Source organism: Rhinolophus sinicus, linkage group LG10, assembly GCF_036562045.2.
Source record: "Rhinolophus sinicus isolate RSC01 linkage group LG10, ASM3656204v1, whole genome shotgun sequence".
Classification (NCBI taxonomy): Eukaryota; Metazoa; Chordata; class Mammalia; order Chiroptera; family Rhinolophidae; genus Rhinolophus; species Rhinolophus sinicus.
This window is the reverse complement of record NC_133759.1, coordinates 86116448-86140071: the sequence shown is the minus strand read 5'-3', so window position 1 is coordinate 86140071 and position 23624 is coordinate 86116448. Positions and strand designations below refer to the sequence as shown.

The 23624-nt window shown below is 35.7% G+C and overlaps 1 protein-coding gene and 1 non-coding gene across 2 annotated transcripts in view; one reads left to right on the top strand and one right to left on the bottom strand.

Annotated features, from left to right (window-relative positions):
• Positions 1-23624, top strand: part of LARS1 (leucyl-tRNA synthetase 1) — a 52417-nt gene that overhangs the window by 9054 nt on the left and 19739 nt on the right. The window contains exons 2-21 of the mRNA XM_019739116.2: positions 1020-1138; positions 2994-3081; positions 3494-3574; positions 5793-5927; positions 6985-7146; positions 7725-7837; positions 8498-8561; positions 10000-10067; positions 10175-10400; positions 11683-11770; positions 11854-11930; positions 15091-15144; positions 16102-16242; positions 18456-18533; positions 20899-20984; positions 21080-21145; positions 21243-21325; positions 21742-21880; positions 22258-22470; positions 22956-23013. Of these exons, the coding sequence (XP_019594675.2) occupies positions 1020-1138; positions 2994-3081; positions 3494-3574; positions 5793-5927; positions 6985-7146; positions 7725-7837; positions 8498-8561; positions 10000-10067; positions 10175-10400; positions 11683-11770; positions 11854-11930; positions 15091-15144; positions 16102-16242; positions 18456-18533; positions 20899-20984; positions 21080-21145; positions 21243-21325; positions 21742-21880; positions 22258-22470; positions 22956-23013 (2139 nt within the window). The remainder of the gene's footprint in view (positions 1-1019; positions 1139-2993; positions 3082-3493; positions 3575-5792; positions 5928-6984; positions 7147-7724; positions 7838-8497; positions 8562-9999; positions 10068-10174; positions 10401-11682; positions 11771-11853; positions 11931-15090; positions 15145-16101; positions 16243-18455; positions 18534-20898; positions 20985-21079; positions 21146-21242; positions 21326-21741; positions 21881-22257; positions 22471-22955; positions 23014-23624) is intronic.
• TRNAS-GCU (transfer RNA serine (anticodon GCU)) lies at positions 17233-17306 on the bottom strand. Its single transcript has one exon. It is a non-coding gene; the product is annotated as a tRNA-Ser (tRNA).

Sequence of the window (23624 nt, the reverse complement as noted above, 5' to 3'; positions counted from 1 at the left end):
TATCACCTCACCCCAGTTAGAATGGCTATCATCAACAAGACAAATAGTAACAAGTGTTGGAGAGGCTGTGGAACAAAAGGAACCCTCATACACTGTTGGTGGAGGCAGTGTGGAGGTTCCTCAAAAAATTACGAATAGAATTGCCATATGACTCAGCAATTCCTCTCCTGGGTATCTACTCAAAAAACCTGAAAACATTTATCCATGAAGACACGTGTGCTCCAATGTTCATTGCAGCTTTATTTTTTGTGGCCAAGACATGGAAACAACCAAAATGTCCTTTGATAGATGAGTGGATAAAGAAGTTGTGGTATACATGCACAATGGAATACTATTTGGGGGTAAGAAAAGATGAAATAGGACCATTTGTGACAACATGGATGGATCTTGAGATTATAATGCTAAGCGAAATAAGTCAGACTGAAAAAGCAGAGAACCATATGATTTCACTGATATGTGGTGTATAAACCAAAAACAACAAAAGAACAAGACAAGCAAATGAGAAACAAAAACTCATAGACACAGACAATAGTTTAGTGGTTATCAGAGGGTAAGGGGGCGGGTGGTGATAGCTGAGGGTAAAGGGGATCAAATATATGGTGATGGAAGGAGAACTGACTCTGGGTAGTGAACACACAATGTGATTTATAGATGATGTAATACAGAATTGCACACCCGAAATCTATGTAACTTTACTAACAATTGTTACCCCAATAAACTAATTTTTTTAAAAAAAGATCGGGTCCAATATAATACTGGGTCTTGCATTAATTTTTGCTCCAAAAGATGCATTAGAGCTGATTGTCCGGCTAGGTTTTATTTTTGGGGAAACATAGTATATTTAATTCTTTAACCATCTCTTTGAGGTTTGAAGTGTACAGGTAGTGATAACCCTGATGTTTAATCTTGGTCATTTAAATTTCAAGATAACCATGGAAAAAATTGATCAGTAAACTGCTCACTTCTGTGTGAACCCAGTTTTTTTTCCTTTTTTTAAGCAACTCTTTTGTGTCTAATAGGAAAGAAAAGGAACAGCCAAAGTGGACTTTTTGAAGAAGATTGAGAGAGAAATCCAACAGAAATGGGATACTGAGAAAGTGTTTGAGGTCAATGCATCTGATTTAGAGAAGCAGACTAGGTGGGTAATAGTTTGTGAAGTTCTCGTATACATTGTGTTTCTAAAACGGTTTCGCTTTTACAGAAACTGCAGAAGCTGCATTGTACAGAAAATACAGAAACTGCGTTGTGGAAAAGAAGGCAGAGTGTTTAGAATGTCTGAAATGGGCTGAGGGAGGTGACTTCCACTTTCTGCATTTACAATTAGAATCTTATTTCTTATGGCATTCTTAAAGGATTTTTTCTACATAAAGATTTTTTTAAAAACTAGTATTTTTCATATTCAGGCAAAAGAGGATGTTTTGAAGTTTTATCTTTGCTGACTGATAAAAAGAAATCCTTCTATTAGAGAGATTCATATTGTAGTGATAATTCACGGATACAAAATATACATTTTGAAGGTTTCTGTATTTGAAGATCTCATTTCATAAATATTATATTGCCTCGATGTTAAGAATCATCGATTAAAAGACAAACCCTAGACAGTGATATGATATTGGGGAAAAACAAAAACAAAATAAGTGCTTCAAAACAGTACCACGAAAAATATATGCATCAATTATAATATGCATCTCAGTTTCAGATGTGTTGCAATGTAGAAAACTGTGCTTTTTAGAATTGAGAAAATACATGGATAACAATAACAGTAGCTAACACTGAACTTACTGTTCAGTATGCCAAAGCAGTAGGAGACATGCCATTTTCTACTGCATATTCTCATTTAATCTTCTTAATAACCCTTTGAAGTTAGCAATATTTTTATCCCTATTTATAGATGATGATACTGAGACACAGAGAGGCCTAGTAAGCAACTCAGGGTTGCATAGTTAGGAAACAACAGGCCTGGAATTCTGTCCAAGACTTTCAGATTCCAAAGTCTATCCTCCTTGCTACTAACCTACACTTGGACGTTTTTCTTTTTAGAGAAAAAAAGAGTTTGCTGTAATATAAAGTCTCTGGTGTTATACTTTATAATTTGAAGCTTCTATGTGGTTCTAGAATTTTGGTCCACTTTAAGGTAATTTAAAGTAATCCAAAGTGAACTGAAAAATCTTCTTTGTTCAGTGAAAGAAAATGAAGTACAGCTACATGCAGCAGTGCTGAAGAAACTTAGAAATATTGGGTGGAAAAAAGCAATTGCAGAAGTCTGTGAAATAACACCATTTTTTATACAGCTCACAAGTGAGGAAAACTAAATATGTTGTTTAAGTGACATAGGCGTCACTTGTTCAAAACTTGGAATGACAAAAGTAAATTTCAAGATAATGGTTATCTCCCGTGGGAGAGTGGGGAGGATCACACAGGTAGTAGCTTCCGTGGGTTTACAGGTGTTCATTTTATTCTGTGTCTTAACTTATGTGTGTCGGTTAGACACACTTGATTAAAAGAAGAATATAACATAAACCGCTTTAAAGGGCTTTTTAAATGAATGTACAACATATTGTGTAATACTGAGGATGTTTTATTTTACCTGAGGAACTTTGAATTGCTTTATATATATATATCTAGTGAAAACATATCTCATTTAATCAATAAAACATTAAATTTATTCAGCTCCCTAAGAGTTTTAAAAATTTAGTTTCTAGTATATTAGCTTTAAATGTTATATTTAAAGCTAATTTAAATATTTTAGCTTACGTTGAACAAGTGAATTTATTTTTTAATAACCACCTATAAATGTCTTACTCTTTCAAAAGTAAGTTTCAATTTTAGAAAGCTTTTAATTTCTGGATTTATAAATTTTTTAAATATCTTTTAAATAACTAAAGTTAAACCAGTTATTTATAGAAAGCGTTCTCTTCAGCCTACCTCCTCACTGTAAAAGGAATTTAACTTTTTCTTTTCTGTACTTTCTTTTTCACATGATTATTTTGCAGCAAAGGCAAATACTTTGTAACTTTCCCATATCCGTATATGAATGGGCGCCTTCATTTGGGACACACGTATTCTTTATCCAAATGTGAGGTAAAGCTTCCTTTATATTTAATATGATGGGATAGAGGGTCTTTAATAAATACTATTTTGAAGAAAAAAAATGGTATCTAATTTAGTTCCTGTTAAAGGAACTTGGAATTCCTAAAATTATAATTTTAAGCTTAATTTTTATATTTAAGTAATTTAATTTTTATATTTTTCATTTGCTATGTGTTTATACATGCAGGGATCTAGGTATGTATGTTCATAAGTAATTCCTAGGTTGGTGAAAAGACAACTAAAAAAGGATAGCAGATTAGAATTTTGCAATGACTGTAAAACCTAGCTGGTGTTTTAAAGGAGGATGTGAAGAGGCATACTGATGTTTTTTTTGTCAAAAGTAAGCAATTTCTGTTTGCATAGCATTTAAATTTGTAATTTAAACTTAATTTTCTTTCTGTAGTTTGCAGTAGGGTATCAGAGATTGAAAGGAAAAATTTGTCTGTTTCCCTTTGGTTTACACTGTACTGGAATGCCTATTAAGGTAAGATTGCTTTTGGGATTAGTTTCTACTCTTTTTAGCTTAGAACAAATAGAAATATCTAGTTCAAGAGCTTAAAATGGGATTTTCAAATACTGAAGTGTTTTTGAAATGACTTGAATTTATTTCAGTGAAAATTAAATTTAACAAAATTCGAAGAGGTGCTTAAATAAAGGGCACACATTGAGGTTTAAGTGATTTGTAAGTAGTTTTGATATCTTTTGGTTATCTTATAGATTCATATTTCTGTTTTAGAATTAGATAATATCTACTAACAAGTAAAAAGTGCAGTGTTTTGAGCATTCATGACATATATGGGATGTTGGCATAAAGTAGTAAAAAAACACTTGAACCCTATTTTGATCTTTTTTGCAAATATCTTCTTTTGGCATAAATTTGTATTAGAAATAATTCTCAATAAAGAATGGGCCAGAAAACTAGCATTGAAAGGATTCCCTAAATGTTATAGTGTTGGGAAATTTAACTCACATTTCTTTTTATTCTTCAACCTTTTATTTTGAAAAATGTCAAACTTAAGAAAAGGTGAAAGGATAGTACAGTGAACGAACACCCATTACACCCGTCACTTACCGTTACCAAGTATTACCATCACTTACAGTTACCAAGAACACTTGCCATGATTACTTTAGTTGCGTCTCTCAACACACATACAATATATGCACGCTTTTTTTCTTGCTTTTTACATGAATTTTTTGAAAGTAAGTTGCAAACATCAGGACATGTCACCCCTAAATACTTCAGCATGTATCTTCTGAGAATAAGGGCATTCTACATCATCCCACTATCATTATCCCCTCTGAGAATTTTAACATTGATGTGATATCATCTTGATCTAGTCTATAGTTGAATGTCTCTAGTTGTCTCAAAACGTCCTTTCTGGCTGTTTTTTACTTTTATTTTGTGGATCATGCATTGCATTTCATTATCAATGCTCTTTAGTTTGTCACGGCATCAATATCTTTGAAGAATCTAGGCCAGTTATTTTATAGAATATTCCATTATCTGAATTTTCTGATTGGTTCTTCGTGATTAGATTTGGGTTAAATGTTTTGACAAGAATACTACATTGGTAAGGTGTGCAGTCGTTGTATCACCTCAGAAGATATATAATAGCAATTTGTCCCACTTTGATGATATTAAGTTCATACTTGTCAGATTTTTTTAATTCTAAAGGTGATTTCCCCCTTTTTTAATTAAAAAATAATCTGTGGGATGATACTTCAAGAGCCTCTGAATATCCGGTTACCCAATAATCCAGTAATTGCAGCATCATTTTTTTTAAATTTAAAAAAATTTTTTAAATTGGGGAATATTGGGGACCAGTGTGTTTTTCCAGGGCCCATCAGCTCCAAGTCATTGTCCTTCAATCTAGTTGTGGAGGGCACAACTCAGCTCCAAGTCCAGTCGCCATTTTCAGTCTTTAGTTGCAGGGGGCTCAGCCCGCCATCCCATGGGGAATTGAACCAGCAACCTTGTTGTTGAGAGGTCACGCTCTAACCAACTGAGCCATCCTGCCGCCCAAATGCTGTCATTCTTTTCCTCATTTATTAACTGAAATTCTTCTAGAAGAGTCTACTCCCTTTTTAAATTTCACAATTATTATTTGTATTTTTCTCATAACTTTAATACTGCCTACTTGGTGTCATCCTTTGTTTTTGACAGTGGACTCATTATGGTGTAATTGAGAAGAGTTGGGTTGGCAATCCCAGGTTCATGTGTTAGTTTTGCAGCTGACTAGTGTTGTAAACTTGGATAAATCACTGTATCTCTGTGTCTGTTTTCTAACTTAGTACCTGTCCTATGTACCTAGCAGGCTTGTGATGATAACTAATAGAGTATATGTGACATTAATCATTAAATTGAGAAATGCTATTTAAATGTCATTAGTGAAAATGATCTTATATATTTTTATCTACTGTTGTAGTTCTAATGCCTGACATCCAGTATGCTACATTGAATCCTCTGGGTGTTAAATAAATGCTTACTGAGTAAATGAAGCAAAATACTAATTTATAAACTAGTGAATTTTGGGGTACATGATTTGTATCATTTAGGTTTTCTATAATGATCCACTTATGTGTAGATGTAGTGCAAACATTTCAAGAGTTAATTCTGTTTGGTCATAGAAGCAATAAAAAACTCAGATTGCGTCTACCTTGAATTTTGAACTTCACTGTCTCTAATGTTGTGCTTGTTACAGGCATGTGCTGATAAGTTGAAAAGAGAAATAGAGCTATATGGTTGCCCCCCTGATTTTCCAGATGAAGAGGAAGAGGAAGAAGTTAATGTTAAAATAGAAGATATAGTAATTAAGGATAAAGCCAAAGGAAAAAAGGTTTGGTGGTTGATGATACTTATTTTGGTTGAAATTTTATATTTATGTTTTTCTGATTTATATGTGCATTCCAAGTCTAGCGTAGTATATATATATTGTTAAAAGTTCATGACATCCCTGGCTCCATCTTAGCACCATGGGACTCATTCTAGCATTCTCCCTTTGCTTATTTGTGACTTTTTTCTCCAACAGTGAGAAACCTGACTCTCATTATTTATAGTATATTTATGTTTTTGTTCGGTCCTAGTGTACTAGTAGTTTCAGAATTGCTAACCTATACCCCTGGGAGAAACAATTTTACTAACTAAAAGACAGTGTTTGTATATAGTTCTTTTTGTCTTTTAGTCAATACACTGTTTTCCAAAGTTACTTCCAAAGCTCCTTTCTTGCCCGCTCCCTTCAGTGTGGTTATGTCATACTTACATATTTATAATACAGTTAGATACATTTCTCATGCTCTGCGTTCCATCTTGGGTTCCTCCAACATACTGGTTGATTTCTTTTTTAAAACTCACTCTTTGTGGTGTATAGTTGTGTTGGTTTGACAAATACATGGAGTCATGTTTCTACCGCAGTACCATTCGGATAGTTCCATCACCTCCAAAATTTCTTTTCCTGCCTTTTATAGTTTAACCCCTTTGTCTGCCTCCAACCCCTTGCATTTGGTTGCCCTTTTGATATTGGTAAAGAATGGAAAATGAGGAACCTTAGGAGATGATAGAAGCTATCATAACTAAAAAAGATGCATGTAGCTTTGGGAGAAAGGAAATAGAGAAGGTTTGGTGCTGAGATCTTTTATCTTTGTGATGCTAGTTCTTCATGGTTCTCCCCATTTAGTAGTTATCCTTGGCATGAAAGTTCTGGTATCAAACTGGACAGTTCGGCAGGCAAAATAGTCCATCTACATCCTGCAGTGTTCTGACATACCAACAGCATTGTTTTGGAATTTAAAAAAATTACCACATGGGATTATTCACTTAGTCATTGTGGTCCTGGAATTTGTTAACAAGTTGTGGGTTATTCTTTGATGGAGTTTGTTTTTGCCGGTTATTTTCAGAGTAAAGCTGCTGCTAAAGCTGCATCTTCTAAATACCAGTGGGGCATTATGGAATCGCTTGGTATGTCTGATGAAGAGATAGTCAAATTTTCTGAAGCAGAACATTGGCTCGATTATTTCCCACCACTGGCTATTCAGGATCTGAAGAGAATGGGCTTGAAGGTATGCCCATCACTCCCATAGTTTAAGAAAACATGAAGAATGCATTTCTATTTTCATGTGATTACATGAGATTTGGGCCACCTCTTAATTTAGAATCATATATTCTGCTTGAATTCTACTAATGAATTGGTGCTGTTATTGTCAGGGTAGAACCTAATGGGCCTCGATGTAAGCAGTGAAGTACTTAAATATTTATTGTGTTGGAATGAATATCAATACCTTAGCAATTAATGGGAGGGAATTCTATTCAAAGAATATGAAGAAACCAAAGTTTAACTTGAATATTTAGGAATAAATAAAGGTATTATATAAGTATTCCTTTTAAATTTATTACAATTCCTCTATGTCCAATATATAAATGTGTATACTTAAAACACATAGTAAACACAAAATAATGAAATAATTGATTACATATTTAATAGGTGGAACTTGAAAAATTTTGTTTTTCTTTTAATATTTGTCATAATTGTAGTTGTAAAATAAAGAGTAGAAGAGGAAATAATTGATTCATGGGAGCTTTTGTTATTCGTAGAGACTCCAGAATTCTCAAAAATTACTTTTCCTTTCTTCTTCTATAGATAGACTGGCGTCGTTCCTTCATCACCACTGATGTTAATCCTTACTACGATTCATTTGTCAGGTGGCAGTTTTTAACATTAAGAGAAAGAAACAGAATTAAATTTGGGAAGCGGTGAGTTTGTTGTCCCTCAATATAAAAAAGCAAAAATGATGTAATACCTGCATTGTAATTCAGTGCCCCATAGCCTACTTTTTTCTATTATCTTTTCTCTTTTTAGTTTTTTTCTTTTTGTTCTCTTGTATCCTTTGCTTTCCGGTTGGTCTTGCCAGTGTCTAAATTTCTCTGAGCTGCTCAGTGCTTATGACAAATAGAACCAAGGAGAATAGGAGTGTTGTCTTTTATGATCTCACTAAAGATTCTCTTTGGTATTCCTAGCCAAGTAGAAAAACAATCATTCTATTTGTGCTTTAGTTTATTCTTTTGTTCTATAAATTGTTGAAGATTCCTCCTTGATTATGTGGATTAATTAAAAGCTATTTGCATTTCATGAGTGAATTTATATTTTATAATCTTTTGTTTTATATCACAAAGCCAAGATCAGTGCATATTTTTCAGTAGTAATCACCTTTGATGAAGGCAGGAGGCTTTCATGAAATAACTAGGTTGGCAACAGAACTGCCTATAAAAGCATAAATAATGGATGTAGATAGACATTTGCTCAGTTAGAAGTTTAATTAGAAGAATTATTGTAAGATGTTAGGAACAACACTGGCAAATATGTTAGGTTAAAACTTGTATATTACAATAATATTTGCCACATTTATTTTTTAGGTATACCATTTATTCTCCCAAAGATGGACAGCCTTGCATGGATCATGACAGACAAACTGGAGAGGTAATTATTGGTGACATGCAGTAGCTGTTAATATTCTTTGTGTGTCTGTAGAGTTTAAGAAATAGATCAGAGCCTAAAAAATAACATTATTCCAGTGCTGAGGTGTGTAGTTGTGATACTCTGGTGGCTCTGAAGAGGGAGGCAGAAAGTTAGTGTACGGCCCTATACCTTGTCTAGGATCTTGCTATTCCAAAAGTGGTCCTAGACCAGCTGCAACAGCTTGTGATGGAAAGCCCAGTTTTGAGCCTCGCCCCAAAATTGCTGAATGAGAAGCTCTGGGGGTGGGGCCCAGGAATCTGTCCTTTAACAAGCTCTCAGCGTGATTCACATGCATGCTAATGTTTGAGAGGAACTGCCTGGAAAATGCATTGCTCGAACAAGATAGCATGGGAAAGGTAACTAGCTACGTGGCTAACGATATACGCAGATCCATTTATACTTGCTTCGATTATGTGCCTACTTGCTTATTTCCAAGGTACTTTTAGCCATGCTTGACACCAGTTCACTCTACCTTCCTGTAGGACATGTTAGGGGCATTATTCCTTGTGATACTTAAGGGAAGCAGGCGTAAGTGATTTGCTTAAAGCCTTGGCACATAAACCAACAACACCACCAGGATCTGAATTTAGGAGCCCCAATGAGTGTGTCATTCTTTGCTACCAACTTTGAACACATTTGTAGTCTAGTGACTACTTTTCAAAATCAGCTTTCAATTGTGATGTAACTTATCTGAAAGAGGTGAGAGTTAATCAAAATTTTGAAAAATTTAAGAGACTTCAGAAGGCCCTGTTTACTGATTACATTAAATTTTAATAGAGTCAATGGTAACAATACCCTAAATTTCAATAGTATATTATAGTTTTTCAAAGCATTTTCCTACCCATTATCATATGTATTCCTCAGGACGGTCCTGTGTGAGGCACAGCACAGTTATTTTACAGACGAGGAAATGAAGGCTCAAAGAGATTCTGATTCCTTTGAGTCAAGTCATTAGTAAGGGTCCCTGCTAGGTTTTGCATGCACATCATCTGCCTCTGGTCCAGTGTGTGTCTCATGACTGCTCTGTGGCATTAGTATCTTCTCACTCTCATTTTGGCCAACAAATGTTTTATCTGATTACTCCAAGTCACGTTTGTTTTTCTGTCCTCCCTTCTCAAGGGAGCTCTTAGCAAACCATCCTTACTCAGTAGAGTCTGGGCCTCCTTTCCTAGTTCTGGTGTGGCGTAGGCAGAAGGGTCGTCTCCCAGGTGTCTTCTCACACATTAGACTTCCCTGTGGACCTGATCAGTACAGCACTGGGAGTCTCCATTGGAAGGAAGGTGATTTTAACAGTGCAAGAACTCACCTTAGAAATTTGAATCAGGTCTCTCACATAGATTAGTAGGTTTAATCCAAATCCTTTTTCCCCCTCAAATTTTTGTTTTGTTTATTTCTTTAGGGTGTTGGACCTCAGGAATATACTTTAATCAAGCTGAAAGTACTTGAGCCATACCCATCCAAATTAAGGTAGGTTTGCCAAAGAGTTACTGCATCATCTTTTTGGATATCAGGTAGTTGTGATAGAACCTACAGCATTTTTTTTTCTCATAAATATATTGTTTTCTTCTTCTTAGTGGCCTGAAAGGGAAAAATATCTTCTTGGTAGCTGCTACTCTCAGACCTGAGACCATGTTTGGACAGACAAACTGTTGGGTTCGCCCTGATATGAAGTACATCGGGTTTGAGACGGCAAATGGTGATATATTCATCTGCACCCAAAGAGCTGCCAGGAATATGTCATACCAGGGCTTTACCAAAGACAATGGTGTCGTGCCTGTTGTTAAGGAATTAATGGGAGAGGTAAGTTGGGAGCAGACTTTATTTTAGTGCATAGATTTAGAAGAGAAATTTCAACAATGAAGCTTGGAAGGAGAGCATTTCAAAAACCTTTTTAATTGAAGCATGCATACAGTCAGATGTGTAAACCACAAGTGTATTGTGTGCATTTTCATATGTGTATACACTCATGTAAGCACCATTCAAATTGAGATAAAGAGCAGTTCCAAGGACTCCAGAAGGCGCTCTTATGCCATTTCACTGTCAGTACTCACCCTCCTGCAAAGGTATTCCATTGCAACATATTGAACCATTCTCTGTAATGGGTATTTGAACTGTTTCCTGTTTTTCTCCATTATAAGCAGTCCTTATATCTCATTGGTTTCTGATGTTGGAGTTCTGTCTGAGAAGTTTTTAGGAACAGTATTAATGACACACGTTTTTAATTGTTCTTAATACAGCTTCTTTCCAATCCAGAAGCTGCTCAAATTATTAAATTTATTAAATTATTAAAATTATGAATTACTAAAATTTGAGCAGATTCTAGAATAAGGAAAATGGGTAGTATGAATTAAAAAATAGCTTTAAGAGTGTTATAATATTTAATCGTCACTCATACGACTATAAATTCCATAAAAGCAGCTTATCTATCTGAATAAAGTGGGATGGGCAGGAACTGTGTGGAATTGAAAAGTGCGTTCCTGAGTTAAACAAGCCAGCTGCAATCTGTTGCATATGAAAATATGGGTCCGGTATAGTTGTATCTTCTGATTTTTTTTTTTTTAAAGAAACTACATATATCTTTTTAATTCAGTTTGTCTTTCTAATTATTTAAAGAGGATATAGAGCATTCTATCTTGTTGAAGTCTCATTTATTAAATAATTTTTCTTTTATGTAAAGTTTTAGCTGTTTCCAGGTTTTGTTCATATAGTTAACACAGCAATGGGCAGACTTCTTAAATAAAAAATACTTTATTTCCTTTCAGATAAATTCCTGGGATTGGATGGCTGGGTCCAAGTTGTGTGAACGTTTTCGTGTCTCTTGCTAGGGATTCCTATGTTGTTTTTCCTCAAGGAGGACAATGTCACCAGCAGCCTATTAATGTACTAATATCCTTACAAACTTATCAGATTTGGGTATTATAATTATTTACAATTATTTTTGGTTTAGTTGGTATAAAAGAATGAGTTTTGTTTTACTTCATATATTTTTGGTTAGCTTCATGAGGCTTAAAATATTAACATTTAAACAAGTTTTAATGGTTAAAATTTCTTCACCTTTTATTCTGCTCTTTCTCTTATTCAGGAAATTCTTGGTGCTTCACTTTCTGCACCTTTGACATCTTATAAGGTCATCTATGTTCTCCCAATGCTCACCATTAAGGAGGATAAAGGTAAAAGAGTTTATTTCTTTATAGAAATACAATGGTAATCCCATTCTGGCGGTATTAATTAACTCCACACTTTCTTTTATAAGGTACTGGTGTGGTCACAAGTGTCCCTTCTGACTCCCCTGACGATTTTGCTGCCCTCAGAGACTTGAAGAAAAAGCAAGTGAGTATCTGAGTTTCATGTTCTTATTTCCTCTTCATCATCTACTTGTTTAGGTACCGCTGAGCTACATTATGGGATTAGGCTCAAAAGCCATCCATGTGTCTTTGAACTGCAATCTCTAACCTGCTTCTTGATGTTTATATATTTTCCTGTGGTTTGATTTTTGAATATAACGTGTCATAGAATGTTTCTTTTTAAAGACTTTATTTGTTAAGAGCAGTTTTAGGTTTACAATAAAATTGAGAGTAAGACACAGAGATTTCCCATGTACCCCCTGCCCCAACACATGTAACTTTTCCATTATCAGCTAGATATGGTACATTATTCACCAGAATGGTACTTTTTTCTCTTTTTAAAAAAATCAAGGATGAACCTACACTGACACGTCATAATCACCCAAAGTCCATAGTTTACCTCAGGGTTACTGTTGGTGTTGTACATTCTGTGGGTTTGGACAAATGTGTAATGACATGTACCCATCGTTATAATATCATACACAGTATTGTCACTGCCCTAAAAATCCTCTGTACTCTTCCTGTTCATCTCCCCCTTCCCTGCAACCCCTGATCTTCTCGTCTTTATAGGGTTACCTTTTCCAGAATGCCATATAGGTGGAATCATACAGTATGTAGCCTTCAGATTGATTTCTTTCATTTAGTAACATGCATGTAAGGTGTTTCTTGTTTTTTCATAGTTTGATAGCTCATTTCCTTTTAGTGCTGAAAAATATTCTATTGTCTGGATGGACCATGGTTTATTTATCCATTCACCTACTGAAGGACATCCTGGTTGCTAACAAGTTCGTTGGCAATTATGAATAAAGCTGCTGTAAACATTTGTGGAGAGGTTTTTGTATGGACATAACTTTTTGGCTCTTTTCATTAAATACCAAGTAGTGTGATTGCTGGATCATATGGTAAGAATATGTTTGGTTGTGTAAGAAACTGCCAGACTGTCTTCCAAAGTGGCTGTTCCCACCAGCATTCCCACCAGCAGTGAATGAGAACTCCTGTTGCTCCACCTCCTCACCAGCTTGTGGTGTTGTCAGTGTTTGGGATTTTGGCTGTTCTAGTAGGTGTGTAGTGGTAGCTCATTGTTCTTTTAATTTGGATTTCCCTGATGACATATAATGTGGAGCATCATTTCATATGCTTATTTACCATCTGTGTCTCATCTTTGGTGAAATGTCTTTAAGGTCTTTGGCTCATTTTTTAATCAGGTTGTTTGTTTTCTTATTGTTGAGTTTAAAGAGTTCTTTGTATAGTCTGGATAATAGTCCTTTATCAGATGCATCTTTTATAAATATTTTTTTCCACTCTATGGCTTGTCTTGTAATTCTCGATACTGTTTATTGCAAAGCAGAAGTTTTTAGTTTTAATGAAGTCCAGCTTATCAATTATTTCTTTCTTGGATTATTTCTTTGGTGTATCTAAAAAAGCATCACCATACCCAAGGTCATTTAGGTTTTTTCTATATTATCTTCTAGGAGTTTATAGTTTTGGGTTTTAGGTCTGTGATCCATTTTGAGCTAATTTTTGTGAAGGGTGTAAAGTCTATGTTTAGCTTCATATTTTGCATGTCTATATCCAGTTGTTCCAGCAACATTTGTTGAAGCGACTGTCTTTGCTCTGTTGCATTGCCTTTGCTCCTTTGTCAAACATCTGTTGATTGTATTTATGTTGACTATGGTCTGGGCTCTCTATTCTGTTCCATTGAACTACGTAGCATCTGTTCCTTCACCAGCACCACAATGTCTTGAATACTGTACTTTTAGAAGTCTTGAAGTTGAATAGTGTAGGTCATGCCGCTTTGTTCTCCTTCAGTGTATAGTTGTCTATTCTGGGTCTCTTGCTCCTCTATATAAACTTTAGAATTGGTTTGTTGATAGCCATAAAATAAATAACTTGCTGGGATTTTGACTGAGATTGCATTAAATGTGTAGGCCAAGTTGGGAATAAGTGACATCTTGAAAATATTGAGTCTTCTAATATTTTGGAATATGGGATATTTCTCCAGTTTTTTAGCTCTTTGATTTTATTCATTAGAGTTTTGTAGTTTTCCTCATATAGATCTTACGTATATTTTGTTATTTTTTTAACCTAAGTATTTAATTTTTTTGAGTGCTAATGTAAAAGGTATTGTGTTTTTAATGTTAAGTTCACCTGTTCTTTATTAGTGTATAGGAACACAATTGACTTTTGTATATTAACCTTGTATCCTGCAACCTTGGTATAATTACTTATTAGTATTAGGAGTTTTTTTGTTGTTGATACTCTTTGGATTTTCTACATAGATGATTATGCCAATGTATATTCCCGTCCCTTCCCTTCTCCTCCTCCTTCTTTCTCTTCCCCTCCTTGCCCTTCCCTTCCCCTCCTTTTTCTTGCCTTACTGCATTAGCAAGAACATCCAGTGTGATGTTGAAAAGGACTGGGGAGAGGGAACATCCTTGCCTTATACCTGATCTTAGTGGGAAGCCTTCAAGTTTCTCATCATTAAGTGTGATGTTAGCTATAAGTTTTTTCGTAGGTAGTCTTGATGAAGTTGAGAAAGTACCCCTCTTTTATAGTTTACTGAGGTGGTTGTGTGTGTGTGTGTGTAGTTTAAACAACAAACATTTATTTCTCATGGTTTCGGGGGCTGGGAAGTCCAAGACGTGGTGTCTGGTGAACACTCTCTTTCTGTGTGTCCTCACACGGCTGACAGCACAGAGAGCAAGTTTAAAAAATTTTTTTTTTTTAATGAATGGGTGTTGGATTTTGTCAGATGCTTTTTTTTTTCATTGCTTCTGTTGATATGATCACGTGGGTTTTCCCTTTAATTTGTAGATGTGATGGATTTCATTACACTTTTGCAAAACTTTTCTCATATTCACATTTTCATTGTCACCTAGAATATGAGCCTCACTTGAAGTGGTATATGTGTGTGAATGTTTGCATTGGGCTGTACAGTTGCATTATTTAAGCCATTCATTGTAACTTAAATTGTTGATTTTTGAAAAGTCATAGATCCCTTCTTGAGATATTTGGTAAAGTTAAAAAATTGCTCTGTGTGGAGAGGAGAAGAAATAATAGTATAAAAAACATTGGAAGTTGATTCTGTCAATGATTATTCCAGTAAAGTGTTGATCATCAGTGTTAACTTGCAAATTTTTTTGTAGGCCTTGCGAGCGAAGTATGGAATCAGAGATGACATGGTCCTGCCGTTTGAGCCGGTGAGTCCTTAGACGATTCAGTGTATTCACATCCGTATCTTTATCAAAGGAAAAAGAGCTAACGTTTTCCTTGTAACAAAATCAAATAATTAGTGGAGTATGGAAATAAGAGGGAAGTTGCTGAAGCATTCACTTTCACTTGATAGGTGCTGTGGCAGATAAGAGTGAGAGAAAAACCAACAATAAGCCATTGCTTAACACCTGGCACTTTTTAAAATTTGTTTCTTAATGATTGAAAAATATACAGATAATTCAATATAGTTTCAGCCATATTCTGATCTAAGACACGTTAATGAGATGAATGAGTGATTGTGTTCTTCTGTTTCCAAACTTCTTAAAAATCTCTTTTTGGCGAAGGTGTTAAAAAATTCTAGAACAAACCAATAACTTTTCAGCATCACCAATTTTATAGTAGTTTATTTTGCCAGTTTGGCCAATTCCAGGCTTCTAAAGAATATTTTGCTGTGTTTCAAATGTATGTTTGTGTTTTGCTACTAGTGTCTGCAGAAGAAAAAATAAATAAATTACTAACAACTTCCATGAAAAATCCAAAAGACTTATTAGAAACCAAAACCAAGATCCTAAATTTAGTTGTTTACATTATTTTGCTAGTTTTAATGTTAATTATTTAGTTAATTGTATGCCACTGGAGGGTTGAGAGCTGGGAAGTGTCTGTGTGTGTGTGTGTGTGTGTGTGTGTGTGTGTGTGTAATAAGGGAGGGACAGTGTGGGGGTTGGTGCACAGAATTTGGGTAGTTCCTATGGAGAGGAGGAAGACAAATCTACATTTGGATGTTAGTTACTCTGTGATTACCTAATATGTGGTACTACTGTACTGTACCGATATATGAAATCTAAAATGACTTCGTTGGACAGAGGCAGAAGGACTATGCCCCATGGGGCTGTTTTTGTGTTTATTCAGGGTGAATAAGTTCCTGACATTGTTGTTCTTTGCAGGTGCCAGTCATTGAAATCCCAGATTTTGGAAATCTTTCTGCTGTGACCCTTTGTGAGGAATTGAAAGTTCAGAGCCAGAATGACCGAGAAAAACTTGCCGAAGCAAAGGAGAAATTATATCTAAAAGGGTTTTATGATGGTGTAAGTGATAATTTGTTATTGTTTTTATTTGATTGACTCTGTGCTCTGTGATTTGCATCTTAATGATTGAAAAATATATAGATAATTCAATATAGTTTCAGCCATATACTGATCTAAGACAGGTTAATGAGATGAATGAGATTGTATTCTTATATTCCAAACTTCTTAAAAATCTCTTTTTGGCTAATAGCATTTATAGACGTTACATTTTTGTGCCCTCTAGGAACCTCTTAAGGAATTAATTTCTTTTCTTTTTTTTTAATTGGGGAAGGGGAACAGGACTTTATTGAGGGACAGTGTGTACTTCCAGGACTTTTTTCCAAGTCAAGTTGTTGTCCCTTCAATCTTAGTTGTGGAGGGTGCCATTCAGCTTCAAGTTGTTGTCCTTTCAGTCTTAGTTGTGGAGGGCGCAGCTCAGCTCCAGGTCCAGTTGCCGTTGCTAGTTGCAGGGGGCGCAGCCCACCATCCTTTGCGGGAGTCGCACTGGCAACCTTGTGGTTGAGAGGACGTGCTCCAACCAACTGAGCCATCTGGGAGCTCAGCGGCAGCTGAGTTCAAGGTGCCGTGTTCAATTTTAGTTGCAGGGGGCAGAGCCCACCATTCCTTGCGGGACTCGAGGAATTGGACAGGCAACCTTGTGGTTGAGAGAGAGCCCACTGGCCCATGTGGGAATTGAACCGGCAGCCTTCGGAGTTAGGAGCATGGAGCTCTAACTACCTGAGCCACTGGGCCGGCCCCAAGGAATTAATTTCTTGAGAAGATATTTAAAGTTAGGTCATATTATGTGATAAACTCCAAGGGTTTATTGCTTGGTTCCTTCTTTTGTTCTTTAAATTAAGAAGTTCATATTTTAAATAAGCAGTTTTATTCAGTTTATTAATTTACTTTTTAATGTTTGTTCAGTGCCTGAACACAACAAACATGTTGTGAACCTATTTTTTCCTTTATTTTTATTTTATTTTATTTTTTTAAGGAGGGCACAGCTCACAGTGGCTCATGCGGGGATTGAACCAGCAACCTTGGTGTTAGCAGCACCATGTTCTAACCAACTGAGCTAACAGGCCACCCCTTTTTTTTCCTTAATTGTGCATAGACTAATAAAAGTTCTAGAGAAAATAAAAGTTCAACCTAGTTGTTAGTGGCTGGAGGTTAAAAATGAAGATTTTTTTTTAAGGACATAAATGAGAATGCTGTTTACTTTTACCTTTACTCTCATTTTTCTAAATAACCAGTATTGGTTATGGCTTTTTAAAGTGACTTGTACGTTTTGGTTAATGATAAAAGCCAACACCTATATAGTACTTACATATTAACTTACTTGAATCTCAAAATAACCTCATGAAGTAGGCACTGTTATTCCCATTTTGCAAATGAGGAAATTCAGGCACTAAGAGATCAGGTAATTTACCCAAGAGCAGCCAGATAGCCAGCCAATGACAGAATTGGGATTCAAAGAAGGCAACTTGGCTGTAGGATTTGTGCTTTTAACCACTGCACCAAAATGATCAAGAAATATAATGTCATAATGATGAATTACATAGATATGAAGTATTTTGATATGTTGGAGGATTAGAAGGTCAAAAAAGAACATGTGTCTTTCACTTAAGATAGAAACGACTTGAGAAACACACAGGAGGGGAGCAGATGGAGGTCAATATCAGCTGGAAAGAGGATTGTGGCTTAGAGCTGTGACAACAATGGGCAAGCTAATACTTTGCTCTAGAATTAAATTTCCCCACTAAATAAAAGGCAGAGTTGAAAAACGGGCGGCCTTCTTCTAAGAGCCAAACTTAACACATGGCCAACCAAAGGAGAATGCTTGCTGGTAACAGGCGAATTTGGAAAGAAAAGCCTAAATGGAAATGAGCTGAATATGCTCAATTCCTTCTCCCAAAGCCTTTAAGAATGAGATGAGTTAGTGTAGTGGAATTCTGTCCACATGGAAACCTGAGATGTGGGAAGGAAGTGAGTTTCTTCCTAATCATGTTCATGACAGCTATCCGACTTACACTAAAAGAAAAAAAATTGTGTGATAAATATTAGTTGTCCAAGCTATGTCAAAATAAAAAGTTATGGTTATAAATGTGATAAATTTCACCCTAAAATATCTTGGGTTGCTGGGTGGAGGTAAATTTAGTTAGGGAAAAGTCTGGGGGGCAACTCAAAACAAATTTTAATTATGTGTTTTTCCCCCCCACTTCTCATCCTTTTAGGTAATGTTGGTGGACGGATTTAAAGGACAGAAGGTCCAAGATGTAAAGAAGACTATCCAGAAAAAGATGATTGATGCTGTATGTGATAGGCTATCCTCTGAAGGCTGTTTTAGGAGAAAAGCTTTTCGTTAATAGATGGACTTTACAGTGTTAATTAGCAGCGAGTCTGTAGCAGAACCTGGAGCTATATTAAAGATAGCATATAGGTTTGTGGCAGAAAATAGGAGACTTATTCAGCAATTCGTTTAAGTTGAACTTCCCACCTATAACACTGATGAAAGTGGTGTTCTAAAGTTTGCATGTACAAGGCGCATACAGAGAACTTTAATATGCTTTCTGCCAGAGCCCATTGGAGATACTAGTAGTTACAATTCTCTCTTCCTGTAGTGCTTTGCTTTTTACTTTCATCCTTTTGCCCCTTCTAGCTTCATTTTTGTGGTAAGTTTCTTCTTATGTCAGAGCAACAGTCAGTGTTTACATTTTTGAGACATACCTGATCTATAGTGTGTACAATGAGAACTTTTCTTCCCCAGCTTTTGGTTTTCCCTGGAGTTAATAACTGTCTTTTTTTTTTTTTTTTAATTTCCTAACTTTTAAATATACTTGTCAATACACTGTCCAAAACTCTGTCCCAGCTGTCTTTCTCCTCTCAGTATCTTCAAATACATCAGTATGCTCTTCATTCCATCTTAGATAGAGACAGCTCTCAGAGAGCCTTCTGGCCTGTTTTAGTTTAGTCCAGGGGTGTCAAAACTGCGGCCCGCGGACCAACTGTGGTCCACAATCCATTGTTAATTCGCCCGCAGCAAATTCCAAAAACATATATAGTTTATTTAAATAAACCAGGTGAGGCAATACGTACTTCACCTTGAGTGAGAGGCCCGGCTGTTTGTGTATTTTACCGCATATGGCTCTTGGTGAAAAACGTTGAAAAAAGTTTTGACACCCCTGTGTTAGTCTGTGCTGATTGCTTACTGTCCTGGTGACAGATGTCATCTGCGATGTTCCTCCACCATCACTAAATATTTCCTTTGCTTCTCTTGAGTTGGATCTCCTGTTTCCTTGATTCCCTGGTTTCTTTGTTATTTACTCTCTCATTTTGGTACTCTGCCTCTAATATCTTTCCTGAGGAAGGATTCTTGGAAAGTAAATTTTTGCAGCCTTCCATGTCTGGAATGTTAGGTTCCCCACAGAGGATTCTTCCTGTCTCTGGCTTAAAGGGTCTAAGCTCACTGAGCATTCTGGGAGCTGAGTGGGAGAAGATTGCTAGCATGGATACCAGTGCCCAGTAGGCTGACTTAAGCCCTGTTTTCACGAGGATACCCATCCTTAACTTTGTCTTCTGGTTGAGAGACACTTTTATCTTCTCCAGACAATAAACCCTCATTGTTCTGTTGGCGTAGGAGGAGCAGTTGCCTGTCTGCATAGTGTGGGCTTAGGGTGTCTGGGGTTCTAACCTCTTTTAAAATTTCAGCTAGTCCTCTTTTCAGCCTCACCTTTCCTCTTTCAGAACTATCTTGTGCCATCAATTCCTGAGTTTTCTGGAGGTTTTGTCGTGCAAACTGGATTGCTTATCAGCTTTCTCTATGGCTGGCTAAGAATTCAGCTAACTTTCTTCAGTCTGCTGCTACATTTATCACTCATCCTGCTTTTCAGTTTCCACAAGTTGGCGGATATTGTTTCTTCTCCCATTCTTATCTTTGTAGGTTCATGCCATTAAAAAAAACTCTCTTTAGGCCCTTTTATTGGGATTTTGAAAGGGAGCAGAATTAAATGTCTGTTTTTATTTCACTATCTTTATGCAAAAGTTGCAACTGTTTAAGTTCATCATGAAGAAATTGCATTAAGAACACAGCAATGAATCATTTTATGAATGATAATGCTGAATATTATTTTAAAAAACTTATCCTTGGTTAATAAGTTTGGGACCATAATACATTAAGAGATACTTATATTTGGTAAAAAGTAAGTTTCATGCTCAGTTTTCTAGTGGGACCTTTTCACGACACTATGTATGTCTTTAGTAAGAATATTTTCCATGTTTAATTTTTGTGCATCTGTTTTTTTAAAAGAGTTTTATGCATTTCATTTTCTGTTTTCTTTATATTGTTATTATAACAAGGATAAGAGGATGTCATAGGTAGCCTAACCTCCAAACCATAGGATTAGAAATGATTAAACATTTTTCATTTTTCACTGAAGAGGAATAATCTGTACCTAGGGAAGGTGATCCATTTGATAAAGATGCATGCCTTTTCAAAAGCAAGTGTTGTGTAGAAAATAAGGGAGATAACTTTACTCAGGGAAGAAGGAAGATAGAATGAGAATTTGGAGTTTTGATTATTGGTGGTACGGCATTTTTAAAAAGTTATTTTTATTAACCTTAAGAAATAGAGATTGACTTGACACAATATCTGACCTATTTTTATATACTTTCATTTAGGGAGATGCATTTATTTACATGGAACCAGAGAAACAAGTCATGTCCAGGTCTTCAGATGAATGTGTCGTGGCCCTGTGTGACCAGTGGTTAGTCTCTCTTACAGCAAGAAGAAATTTCATTCAGTCACTTTGCATATCCCTTTGACTTTTGTTGTTTTCTAATCAATTGTACACTCCCCCAGGTACTTGGATTATGGAGAAGAGAACTGGAAAAAACAGACATCCCAGTGCTTGAAGAACCTGGAAACGTAAGATGGGAGAAAGTGATGAGGGAAGGGAAGGGAGATGAGAAATGTGGAAGACAATAAAGGTAAAGCGGGACACTTTATTTTTTACTCTCTCCAGATTCTGTGAGGAGACCAGGAGGAATTTTGAGGCTACCTTAGATTGGCTGCAAGAGCATGCTTGCTCAAGAACTTACGGTTTAGGTACGCAAACTTCAAATTTTTCTGTTTGAATGATTTTGCCAATTACAGAGCAAATTGATGCTTTCACCTTTTCCCCCTCTCTTCTAGAGATTTTCTGAATTGGAAGTGAGAGGTTTCAGTTAGAGGGTGAGGGAAACTAGGATGTGGTCCCCTACCATCTACCTGGTGGTAGAGGTACGTCCTCTGTAATGCACATACCTTTTATGGAGTGATCTTTCTATGGAAAGTTTCCAGTGCTTCAACCATTTTACTTTTTATTTACCATTTTATTTTTATTAATTATTTCAGTAAATTAAAGAGCTTCCTAAATAACAGTTTTATAAGTGGTATAGACCTACCTGTTCTTGAAAATATGGATTCTATAGATGAGGTGTCTTTAGGTACCTCATGCATTCATTTTCTTTTTTATCTTGTAGGTACTCGTCTGCCTTGGGATGAGCAGTGGCTGATTGAATCACTCTCTGATTCCACTATTTACATGGCATTTTACACAGTGGCACACCTGTTGCAGGGGGGTAACTTGCGTGGACAGGCAGAGTCTCCACTGGGCATCAGGTTGGTAAATAGATAAGGGAAAGAAGTCTAGTTTGTCGGCAAAAGATGTAATCTTTTGATTTACGTATTGAAGCTTCTTTTAAAAAATATTTAGTTTTCATAAGAATTCACTTAGTTTGTCTGATGTTTTTGCTTTTTTGCTATTGAACTGAGAAAAAATAATAAATAGCCCCCTTTCTATCATAGTTATCCAGTCTACACTCTTATGGGAGTCTGTTGCCCTCATTTGTTACTGTAACTACATTAAGATTCCTAGTTCATGGTTAGATTAAAATACTGATTCTTTCAAAGAAATTTTATGTATATATGCACGTATACATACATACACACATATATGTGTATATTTTTGCTGCTTGTTTGTTTCATTTTTAATCTAGACCACAGCAGATGACCAAAGAAGTTTGGGATTATGTTTTCTTCAAGGAGGCTCCATATCCTAAGACTCAGATCCCAAAGGAAAAATTAGATCAGTTAAAGCGGGAGTTTGAGTTCTGGTATCCTGTGGATCTTCGCGTCTCTGGCAAGGATCTTGTTCCAAACCATCTTTCATATTACCTTTATAATCACGTGGCTATGTGGCCAGAACAAAGGTGAGGGCCAAAAAAAGATGTGGCCTAAATTTATTGCTTGTTGACAAGGGAGTCCTGTGGCTTCACATATATAGAGGTTATTGTGTGGGATCTGTCAGTTACACCAGCGTCCGATAGCTATCCTTATTTATTTTTTAATTTATACAATGATACTATGTTGTAAACACTATTCTGTCTCATGTTTTTTATGTAATAACATATTTCCAAAAACTTTTTATATCCATATATATAGCCCTGCCTGTATTTTTATAATACTCACATGGTATTTCTCTGTATGCCTGTACCATAGTTTATATAACTAGTCCTTTACTAATAGATACTTTCATTGTTTTTATTTGTTTTCTGTTACGAACAGGACTTAGTAAATATTCTTGTACATTTGTCTTAGCAAACTTTTACTGATCTTCTAGCATTTTTCTCAGAATTTAAGCCTAAACCATAATCTTTAAGTTTTATTTTCTGTCTTTAAACATTTACATGCATAGTGGCAAATGGCCTGTAGCTGTGAGAGCAAATGGACATCTTCTCCTCAACTCAGAGAAGGTAAGGCTCTTTGCCTCTTGAAAGTTAAAATTCTGTGGAAAACTTCAGATTTAGGAAGCTGCACTTTTTTTTTTTTTTTCAATAAAAGCAGTAATATGAAAGAGAGTTAAAAATCTTCCATTAAAAATGTTTAGGAATAACATCATAAAATCTTATCTTTAAAATTGAGTGAGTAGGGCAGATAGTATTAATTGAGGGGAGGGACTTACCTATTATGTCATTACCTATTATAACGTTTGTATGTAGAGTGACAGAAGGTGACATGAATTGTGACTCAAGGAGAGAAAGAGCCACACAGAAACAGAACAAGTCAGAGACAGATGGAAATGTAAAGATCCTAGCGCTGAGACCTTAGATGATCTCTCTCATAAAGTTGAGAAAATAGTTTGGTGGCTTTTGTTTTTTTCTTTTATAGTGTGACGACTGGCCATTAAATTAAGATCAAAGAATTTTGTAGTTTGTTATAACATGACATCTTCTTTGGTCTCAACGTTGTTGTATTGTACACTGTACTAATTTTATTAGTATGAGATACTTTATTGCCATATAGTGGGAACTTGATGTAATTATCACCTCTCTTTGGTATCAGCAAAGTTATGAGAAAAACATAA